Raw genomic sequence first — 11,902 nt, 5'->3', positions numbered from 1 at the left:
TTTACAGTATAAGTACCATATTTAGGGAATCTGATAAAATTCGGGGCGAATTTTCGGTTACATAGTCGTACTGGAGGTTGAAATATGCATTCATATACCTACATTTCGCCCTAAATACGGCTACAATACTTAAAAAATAAAATATTTGTCCGTCGAATTTTCCCTCATTGTCCAATTTTCCCTGATTTGTGTAATTTTCCCTGATTTGTGTAATTTTCCCTGATTCTCGAATTTTCCCTGATTTTTGGAATTTTTCCCGATTCTCTCTTTTTATCTTTATTTTTCACTACCACTTGAGTAAAATCTGTCGCATATTTTTTACATATATTAATTTGTCGTGTACTATGAGAATTAATTACTATTTTGGGGTTGTTTATGAAGCTTGTAAATACTAAAAACAATTATTAAAAATGCTACAAATTTGTTCTTTAAACTTGGGAATATTGTCCAATTTTGGAAAACCTCGGTAAATTGCGGAAGTCACATATATAAAATTGCTTCCTGTTATAATATTATTTGATGTCGTTTGTTCAGCAGTTGGTGGGGGTCACTGACATCTACTTTAGGGGTCATTTACCTGCTATTGTATCCCCGTCTATTAATTTGCAGCTCACAGTAAGTGCAGTGGATGGTGTGAGTCACTGGCTGCACTCTATGGGGGCAGGTGCTTGTGGTGGGTGCAGATCTTGTACAGCCAGACCTGATGTCACTGCTGCCACAACTGACTGTCCCTAGTAATGGTCATTGATGATCCAGCCCATATATCTTCACAGTGTGTCCCCTGCAGAGGAGAGAATGACCATCATACAGAAGAGCAGTCTGTCACTCAATGTCCCATCATTAGTCCTCTAGATTAATGCAGAGAGGGGCTCTGTAGGTTGGGGGGTCTCTGGGCAGGGGGCATCCTGCTGTGTGGAGAGGTCAGTGGTAGATGAGGACCTGATTACACTGGTTTTCTGAGTCTCAGAGCCACCACCTTCAGTTCTTTCAGTGTCACTGGGCATCATGTCCAGCAGGTCAGAGTCACTGGAATCACTGTCCCCCTCAGATCTGAAGGGACTATTGCTCCTGTCAATGTCCACTTCTTCGGCACAGGGGGCTTCACACTTTTCACTGTCTTCCTTCTCTTTATCCTTTTGCGCTTGAGCCTCTTTAGAATGTCTCCACTTCATGCGCCTATTCTGGAACCAGACCTTCACCTGGAGGCGCAAGTACAATGAATATGCAATTAATATATATTAAACCAAAGCCTACAAGTCCATTCATCAGTCTTGCTGTATTCAGAAAACCATTATTTTTTATTTAATTATTTGCGATTTTTATGCGTTTTTTAAATGAATCAAATTTGCCTCAAAAACTCCACGTATGAATACTGCCTTTGTGTCCCCGTTTATATAAGCAAGTCATTTATGTAACTTTAATGTGGACCAGAAAGTTCCAGTTAACAAGTAAACTCTCCAAAGAACAACTACAAGTCCCAGCATGCTTATGTCTGAGGCTTCAGACTCCGAGATTCGGGCAGCAGGTGTATTACATCAAGCAGTTTCTGGCACAGAGATAAAACACAGCACAATGCTGGCAGCCTGGTGTGCCTCACTGTTTGCTAAGATCTCCAAGCTGCAATCACTGCCCAAGGAACAGGGGGCATTACCCGACTACATATGTCAATATTGTCGCCAGGAGGATGAGATAATCGCAGCTCTGCAAATAGAGATGATAAATAACTGCACTGGATGGGAAGAGTCTCCAGAAGGAGCAAACTGGGCTCAGTGTCCTGGAGCAAAGGGGCTGCATCTTATAATAAGAGCACTTCTTAAAAAGTGCTCCCCCCCCAGGAATCCGGTGTTATAATGGGCTCAGAAGAATAGGGGCACCTTCTTTCATTTCGTATAAAGGTGTTATGGATGCAGGAATTAAATTGTGACTTATGATGTTATCACCTCTGATAACGGGATCACCTGCGGGGTGGAGTTAATTCTAAAAATAATATTACACTGCAGGAATGGGGTCACCACTTATAATGATATCACCACTGCAGGAATGGGGTCACCTCTTATAATGATACGACCTCTGTAGGAATGGAGTGACTTCTAATAATGATGATATCACCACTGCAGGAATGGGGTCACCTCTTATAAATATATCACCACTATAGGAGTGGGGTGATTTTTAATAATTATATCAACCCTGTAGGAATGAGGTCACCTCTTATAAATATATCACCACTGTAGGACAGGAGTGACCTTTAATAATGATATTACTACTGAAAGAATGAGGTCCCTTCAAATATATATATTATCTCTGTAAAAATGTGGTGACTTCTAATAAGGATATTACTACTGCAGGAATGGGGTCACCTCTTATGATATTACCCCTGTAGGAATGGGAGGACTTCTAATAATATTACTACTGCAGGAATTGGGTCACCTCTTATAATGATTTCACCCCGCAAAATGGAGTCACCCCTTATAATGATATTACCCCTGCAGGAACGGGGTCACCTCATAAAGATTTCTCCACTGTAGGAATTTGGTCGCATCTAACAATGATATCAGCCCTGCAAGAATGGGGTCACCACTAATGATATTACCCCTGCAGGAATGGGGTTTCTTCTTATTAAGATTTCACCCCTGAAGAAATGGGGTCATGTGTTATAAAGATATCACCCCTGCCGGAAAGATGGGGCGATATTTCAGGGTGAGCCTCAGTTGAAAACCAGACAAAGGGAAAGCAGAAGTCCAGATTTTTCTATTTTGGGGGGCGGTAGGTGAACGGTTCCCCTTTCTGCCCCCTGTATTTTGGTTTCCCATCACATTGACTCTGCATTGAGCAAGACACAAGGATTTTCAGCTTCAATTCGTTTTGTGCTTCAACCATAAAGTTGCTTCACTGCAACCACAAGTGCAGAAGATCCGCTCATTCATCCTTTATTCATCCTCACATCTCATCAGCCCGTTTACAAAGAACAAAACCTGATTTCACTTCCCCTCAATAGAGAATTTCACAATAGATAATACAGAGAATCTTCTATTTCCATGTAACAGTCGTCCTCATCACAAGCACGATGGTCGCACCGTTATTTTTCCATTTCCCTATATCTGTACCTGTATCTTAACCCAAAATACAAGTGTTACCACGACCAGCATTTAATGCCTTGTCTGCTCCGACACCAAAAGTACATATGCAATAGATAAATGATAGCTAGATAGATAAAAGATAGATAGATAGATAGATAGATAGATAGATAGATAGATAGATAGATAGATAGATAGATAGATAGATAGATAGATAGATAGATAGATAGATAGATAGATAGATAGATAGATAGATAGATAGATAGATAGATAGATAGATAGAATGATAATAATAATCACTTTAATTTCATCTGACACAAAAGTTTTTTTCTATGTGGAATCGCACAAATGACAGGAAAATGATGATTGCTCAACCCTACAACTTCCTCATCCCTCCATGTAATATTAGCTGAGTTTCATTACTTTTGTATTGTTATATTTATATCAGTGATCTGTACAATAACTTTCTTGAAAGTCACCACAATCATGGATCCAATGATATGCATATATACCACATCATGCCACCTTCTTACCTGGGCATCAGTGAGGCCTAGCATGGCTGCCAGCTGCTTTCGGTCAGGTTTGGTGACATACTTCTGCACCTCAAACCTCTTCTCTAGCCCTTTCCTCTGTAGATTGGAGAACACAGCTCTGGACCAGGACCTTTTCCTCTTGTAGGTCTGGGGCATGGTGTCCTTGGTGAGTACTGCATAGGGACCTGAGAGGAAGACGTAAGCAAATTTAATAAAGAGAATATACTAAAGCCACTATAGGTGGTAAGGCCAGCAGATATTTATAGTAGACAATCACAATGCCAGAACAAATAGAAATCATTCATCAATTAAATATTATATGATAAAATAAAGTTTAGAACACTATAATACAAGTAGTAAAATAGAATATCCTGCAGTAATACCATAATTCAAGCCATTGCTAATAATATAATTCAATATAATAAAATGCACTGTATAGAACAGAAAAAACTAATATAATGTGTCAATAATATAAGAACAATACAACAGAAATATACAATATTTAACTAGATATGTTATTATTATTATTTTTATATTAAAACAAAAAAATAATAATAACTAGGACAGGGTGTGTGGGTAATGAGGCCTCATAGAGTTTTTTTCTAGATACTTTAGGTTCTCAAATATTCTTTGAAGGGGCGAAAAACTATAATAACCATGCAGATATAGGCTGGGGAGGAATCTGGGATATAGTTAAAGGGTTAATTAAAATATATTAATGGATAAGACCTAATTAGTGGCTCTGAATGTATTTACAAGTCAAGGATTCTTGTCTGGGGTAATAATACTACAGCCTGGGAAGGTAGAAGACCTGAGATAAAGGGTATGGGTAGTAATGGGAGTTAATTAATAGTTAATTTCTTATTACTAATACTACTATTATTACTAATGATAATAGGGAGAGTAGTACCTGGGAAGGTGTCCTGGAACTGCTGATGCACTGAGTTCCTCTGGTTTGTATTTAGTTGCCCCAGGAATGAGGAGGTCTCTGTAAGGGGCTCTAGGGAGGCGAAGAAATGTCCGGCTGTGGACTGCATGTGGGGGGCATGGACCCCTGACTGGCGGCCTGAGCTGATTAATGAGGTCAGATCTGTGGTCAGAAAGGACAGAGCTCTGTTATAGGCTGGACCCAACACCCAAATATAAGTAACATGTTCCGTATGTAACAACTGAGCCCCCTAGACCTAACACACATCTATGTAATATGTTCTGTATATGACCACTGAGCCCCCCTAGAACTTACACCAACATGTATTTTAAAATGTTCTCCTAGTAACCACTGAGCCCCCTATACCTAATACCCACATATATGTAAAATATCCTGCTAGTAATCACTGAGCCCCTATACCTAATACCCACATATATGTAACATGTTTTGCTAGTAACCACTGAGCTCTTCCAGACCTTATCTCCACATATATATAGTAACTACAGAGCCCTCTATACCTAACACCCATATATATATATATATATATATATATAGTAACCACTGAGCCCCCTATATCTAATACCCACATATTTGTAACATGTTCTACTAGTAACCACTGAGCTCTTCCAGACCTTATCTCCACATATATATAGTAACTACAGAGCCCTCTATACCTAACACCCACATATATATATAGTAACCACTGAGCCCCCTATATCTAATACCCACATATTTGTAACATGTTCTACTAGTAACCACTGAGCTCTTCCAGACCTTATCTCCACATATATATAGTAACTACAGAGCCCTCTATACCTAACACCCACATATATATATATATATATATATATATATATATATATATATATATATATATATATATATAGTAACCACTGAGCCCCCTATATCTAATACCCACATATTTGTAATATGTTCTACTAGTAACCACTGAGTCCCCATATACCTAATACACACATATATGTAACATCTTCTTGCTAGCAACTAATCAACCCTTCCAGACTTAACAACCACATACAGAATATGTAACATGTTCTGTTTGTAAGCACTGAGCTCTCCAAGACCTAACACCCACATATATATATATATATATATATATATATATATATATATATATATATAATCCAAAAATCAGGCAGCACTCCAAGGTATAAGCAAGGTAGAAAAAGGTGCTTTAATGGTCCATATACACACGACGTTTCAGCTCAACACAGGAGCCTTTCTCTGAGAAAGGCTCCTTTGTTGAGCTGAAACGTCGTGTGTATATGGACCAATAAAGCACCTTTTTCTACCTTGCTTATACCTTGGAGTGCTGCCTGATTTTTGGATTCTACTACAGCAGGTCTGTTAGCCCTGACCTGGGCAGGTCGTCACCCACCTACGATTTACAAGGCTGTGCGGCTGACATTGTATTTGGACTTTATATATATATATATATATATATATATATATATATATATATATATATATATATATATATATATATATATATATATATATATATATATATATATATATAGTAGCCACTGAGCCCCCTATATATATATATGTAACATTTTCTGATAGTGACCACTGAGCCTCCTATTCCTAGTATCCAGACATATGTAACGTGTTTTGTATGTAAGATCTACCCCCCCCCCCCCATATCCAATATAGGATTTTTATATCGATGTATAGTACACATTCCTGCTCTATACCTAATATCTAAAATATTCTTATGTTGCACAAAAATAATAACAAAAAATAAGAAACTTAATAATACACCCCGTTCAATTATTTCTATACATTGTTATAATAATAATTGTAATAATAGTAATAATTATTAGAATTTTTATAATAATAATTATATATAAAATATATAAGAGGTAAATAAGAAAAGTGTCAAATGTATTAATTACTATTATCATTATTATTCATAATAATCATAATATTTAATTTAAAATTAATACATTTTTTTATGCTTTCTATTCGCAGACAAATCAGAAACCATGGGAATATATTAGCAACTTTTACAAGAAAAAATTATATTATTAAAGGTAATAGCAAATAATAAAAATAATAATGATAATAATAAGAAAGTAAAAATACAAAAAATAATATTATAGTTCAGTAAAATAATAATAATAAAAATATTTCAGTATAATTTCTACCCTAGGAAAACCAGAAACCACTGTGGAAATGGAGTGTATCTCCAATGTTCTGTGTGACGGTGAGGGAGATGATGATGATGAGGAGGAGGAGGAGGAGGATGGTTCCATTAATATATATATCCCCAGGGAAATCACAAACCACTGGTGATCACATAGAAATCTCTATATTCTTCTCTTATTACATTCTGGTCTAAATCTAAAGCGTTGAGATCCCACAGAATTACAAAAATGTCCCCTATAGAGAGCAGGGACTTATCACCTTTTTGTACATAGACGCTTGATTATAGTTTTACATATGTGAAAGAATCATGAAGGATAATTATATTAGAATATATTATTATTAATTTATGCTAACTATATATCAAATATATTCCTATTATTTACAATAACTATTGATCTCCCAATGTAGAGTATATAAGGATATATATATATATATATATATATATATATATATATATATATATATATATATATATATATATATATATATTATTTATTTATTTTCTTAACCTACGGGTTTCAGATTCTATATTCATAAATAGATTTGTTATTTTTCAGGAACTGATTATAGGTAAGTATCCTAATCATTTGTCCCGGAGTAATTATCTTCAGTACTGCGATTATTATTATTAATAATATTAATAATAATATTAAAAAAATTCCTGACCAGGAATAAATATAATATTTATTAGCTTTCCCTTTATTAGTTTTATAATGTATTTATTTAACAAATATTTCTATGTATTAAAAAAACAGCTACTACAGACAGTTCTCAGGAGGACCCCTGGATACATAGATACTATTTGTATCAATTGACAGGAGGCGATAATAATAATTTAATAATATATAAAATTACATGGGCTCAGATCTCTCATCAATATATAGACAGAATTGATAGATCTCTTCTGAATAAATGAATATTATTTGTAAAATTACCTATCGAAGTTTTAATATCACTTTTTTAAACACCTCTCTTCCGTAATACATTTTCTATATAAAACTATCACTTGGTGACCAGTCAGTTTCTAAAGATGAAGCAGAGCTGAATTTGTTAGCAGTTTTTGTGCATTGTAATGCTGAAGTACATTTATTTTCATGCAAAAATAAAAACCCATCTCTGCTACATCTGTAAGGACTGACTGCAATATTCATGGAAGATACAGGTAGTGTTGTCACCTGATTATTTAATAGTCATTTATTACAGCTTTCACTTAAATATATACTATATACAATATGTAATATACAGTCATAGTTGTCATCTGATTTTTTGGGGGCTCTTATTAGTGTCATATCACTATATAATGTATGGATATTGCAACCAGGTTTAAGAATATATTTTGCACATATTAACGACCTCTCAGCATATAATTTACAGGCAGCGTTGTCACCTGAATATATGAATATTATTTGCATATACGATCGACCTCGCAGTAAACGATATACAGTATACAATATATATATATAAAATCTTAATGCATTGCTCATGTGGTCTTATATATGTTATATTCCAGCTGTTACTTTATAATTATCATGTAATCACCTCGCAGTGTGTTTCCCTCTTTCACCTTAGGATCAAACTCTGAGGACAGGATCCGATCAATTCCGAACTTGAGGTCTTTGCTGGAAGGCGCCGGATGGGAGCTGCCATGCTGTATCCTAGGGTTGCTGCTGCACATTGATCTATGTGGCTGGTAGGGGGACAGTGGGGAAAGTCTATGGTGGAATGCAGCAGCAGAGTCTGGGGTGACTGGGGTAGGTCTAAGAGGTGACCCTGTCTGCTGGTACTGTGCAGGGTGGATGATCCCCAGATGAGCTGCTGCTGTCAGACTAGAGGAACTAGGGGGGCTGTCAGGATCCCCAATATGCAGGATGTCAGCAATGCAAAATGAGGGCTTCTTCCCAGGGTCTAGTTGGGGGAATCCAGCACCTCCTCCCCCTCCTGCACCCCCAGAGCAATAGGCCGACCATAGATTGAAATGAGAAGCTGCGTAGAAGGGAGCCAGCCCAGTGGCATACATCTTCCAACCTGGGCACAGGAGCTTGCACTCTTCCCGGTGTCAATGGTCCTGGATTTTGGAGATCCCTGGATACTAAGGATAGGGCCTCCCTCTTCCTAAATAGGGGCAAAACAGTCGTGGTTTGTGCAGATCTCCCCGAATTTCTGTCCCTGGATGGGGAGGATGGAGGACTCTTAGCTCCTGGATTATGAGGATAGGTCCCCCGCTCTTGGATTGGCCCCCAGCAGTCCTGGATGAGGTGCAGGCACAGTACACACAGCTCAGGCAGCGCTGAAAAAAGTTTGGCTGAAACTTTAGAACTCTGCACTGTACAAGAGTTCTCGCCCTCCACTCCGATTGGCCGCAAGCCCAGCCAATGATCGTAGCCTCTCCTCTTCTCCCTCTAGCCACGCCCACTACACAGTGTTTTCTATAGCGGGTCTAACACTAAACGCCCGCCCCCTTTGCCACCAGCAGCCAATTACCGTGTTCCTCATCCTGTGTAACAAACTAATGTTCCAAAACATTGAGGAGGGGCCTGAGCGGCTGGTTACATTGTATCCACATCATCCGGGACATTATATCACAACATGATCACTGAAAATACAATATATTATAATCTTATCAATAGTTACATCTAGTTATTCTTAGTGACGTCATTCCTGGTTCATTATATTACTCCTGGACTGAAGTGTTGTCAGTTATTTATTAGAGACATTACTGGAACACTATAATATTCATGTGGTTCTCTATTATGTAGAACACTAATGACTTGTTAGGGCATGACCACACATGGCGGAATTCCTCCGCAACTGTCCGCATCAATGCCGCACAGAATCTGCGTTGCAGATTCTGCAGCGGATCTGCACAAAATGTGCAGAAAATTGATGCGGACTGGCCGCTGCGGACTGCAGGAAAAGTGCTTCTCTTCTCCCTATTCAGTGCAGGATAGAGAGAAGGGACAGCACTTTCCCTAGTGAAAGGAAACGATTTTCATACTTACCGGCCGTTGTCTTGGTGACGCGTCCCTCTTTCGGCATCCAGCCCGACCTCCCTGGATGACGCGCCAGTCCATGTGACCGCTGCAGCCTGTGCTTTGCCTGTGATTGGCTGCAGCCGTCACTTACACTGAAACGTCATCCTGGGAGGCCGGACTGGAGACAGACGCAGGGAGTTCTCGGTAAGTATGAACTTATATGTTTTTTTACAGATACATGTATATTGGGATCGGTAGTCACTGTCCCGGGTGCAGAAACAGTTACTGCCGATCGCTTAACTCTTTCAGCACCCTGGACAGTGACTATTTACTGACGTCTCCTAGCAACGCTCCCGTCATTACGGGAGCCCCATTGACTTCCTCAGTCTGGCTGTAGACCTAGAAATACATAGGTCCAGCCAGAATGAAGAAATGTCAAGTTAAAAAAGCAAGACGTATCCGCAGCACACATGACATGTGCATGACAGCTGCGGACTTCATTGCGGAACTTTGAATCTCCATTGAAGTCAATGGAGAAATTCCGCCATGAGTCCGCCACTGCTCCGCAACAGACAGAGCATGCTGCGGACACCAAATTCCGCTCCGCAGCCTATGCTCCGCAGCGGAATTGTACGCATCGTGTAAACGAACACTGCTAATTTAAAGTGAAAGTCAATGGAGAAACGGCTCCGCTGCGGATTAACGCTGCGGAGTGTCCGCAGCGGAATTTAAGTGAAATTCCGCTATGTGTGAACCCGCCCTAATAACGTATACTGAACGCACCGTGTGATTAGTAATGAGAATGGATCGATATTAAATCTGGAATCGGGGATGAAACGAACCATCAATGAGGAGACCCAAGAATGAATAGAAAGAAAACCAGAACATAAACTTCCCGGGCATCTACATATATTTCAGTATGAAGAGAACTGTGATTTTAATATCTATCTATCGATCGATCTATCTATCTATCTATCTATCTATCTATCTATCTATCTATCTATCTATCTATCTATCTATCTATCTATCTGTTCATCTATCTATCTATCTATCTATCTATCTATCTATCTATCTATCTATCTATCTATCTATCTATCTATCTATCTATCTATCTATCTATCTATCTCATATCTATCTATCTATCTATCTATCTATCTATCTATCTATCTATCTATCTATCTATCTATCTGTTCATCTATCTATCTATCTATCTATCTATCTATCTATCTATCTATCTATCTATCTATCTATCTATCTATCTATCTATCTATCTATCTATCTATCTATCTGTTCATCTATCTGTTCATCTATCTATCTATCTATCTATCTATCTATCTATCTATCTATCTATCTATCTATCTATCTATCTATCTATCTATCTATCTATCTATCTATCTATCTATCTGTTCATCTATCTATCTCATATCTTTATATATATATATATATATATATATATATATATATATATATATATATATATATATGTCTCAAATATTATGAATTAGCTACAAAATAGAAATGAATCAATAAGTACAAATAAATGTTTAGTAATACAGACGCCTGAATCCGCACAATTATGTTATTATTATTATTATTATTGTTATTGTTATTATTATTTTCTACACATATTATAGCAGTTTATGGGTCATTCGTCAGTTTGCGCCGCACGCGCTAAGGTGTCGCATGCATTTGGCGCATGATATTGTGGCTAATGAGCTGGACCCCCCTCCACCCGGTGCAGATAATAATCCAGCAGTAAGCAGCCTGTAAATAGACCGATCTGGCCGAACAATGGTCTCATCTCCCGGCTCATCCTGTTTGTCGTCCCTCCAGCCTCTTATAAATGAGCGGATTTTCCTGCTGCTCCTTTCTATAAATAGCGCTCCGTGTAGTATTTTAAGGAGCAGTCAGCGCTGATTATTTCTTCCGGAGAAGGAGCATAATAACAGCGCTCCCCCTTCTAATAACTCCCAGCGCTTCCTCTTCCAATATCTACAAGGCTTTATCTTCATCAGCAACTTGCGCTAGTGACGCAAATCCGCCCTGAGCTGCGCCCAAAATAGCGCAGGAGGAAAGCGGCTCTCTGCACCGGCTGCTGCTTTAATCTCCACTTATATTTCTATGGATGAACCTGGAGAAGGAGAAGATGATGACAGACTCAGGAGATATCAAGGGCCCTGCAAGAAAAGAAAGGAAATCATCATTTCACTTCTCTCTGCCCCGTCC

At 38.1% G+C, this 11,902-nt stretch overlaps 1 protein-coding gene across 1 annotated transcript in view; it reads right to left on the bottom strand.

The window, feature by feature from the left end:
* HLX (H2.0 like homeobox) overlaps positions 1-8,982 on the bottom strand; it is a 9,365-nt gene extending 383 nt beyond the window's left edge. Inside the window, 5 exon segments of the mRNA XM_075864603.1 lie at positions 1-874; positions 876-1,199; positions 3,608-3,792; positions 4,518-4,697; positions 8,244-8,982. The exon segment at positions 1-874 is cut by the window's left edge and continues 383 nt beyond it. Coding sequence (XP_075720718.1) covers positions 854-874; positions 876-1,199; positions 3,608-3,792; positions 4,518-4,697; positions 8,244-8,721 — 1,188 coding nt within the window. The 5' untranslated portion in view covers positions 8,722-8,982 and the 3' untranslated portion in view covers positions 1-853.
* Between the last annotated feature and the right edge of the window lie 2,920 nt (positions 8,983-11,902).

The sequence above is a fragment of the Rhinoderma darwinii genome, chromosome 4, assembly GCF_050947455.1.
Source record: "Rhinoderma darwinii isolate aRhiDar2 chromosome 4, aRhiDar2.hap1, whole genome shotgun sequence".
NCBI lineage: Eukaryota > Metazoa > Chordata > Amphibia > Anura > Rhinodermatidae > Rhinoderma > Rhinoderma darwinii.
Note: the sequence above shows the minus strand (reverse complement) of the source record. Positions and strands in the feature narration are given on the sequence as shown.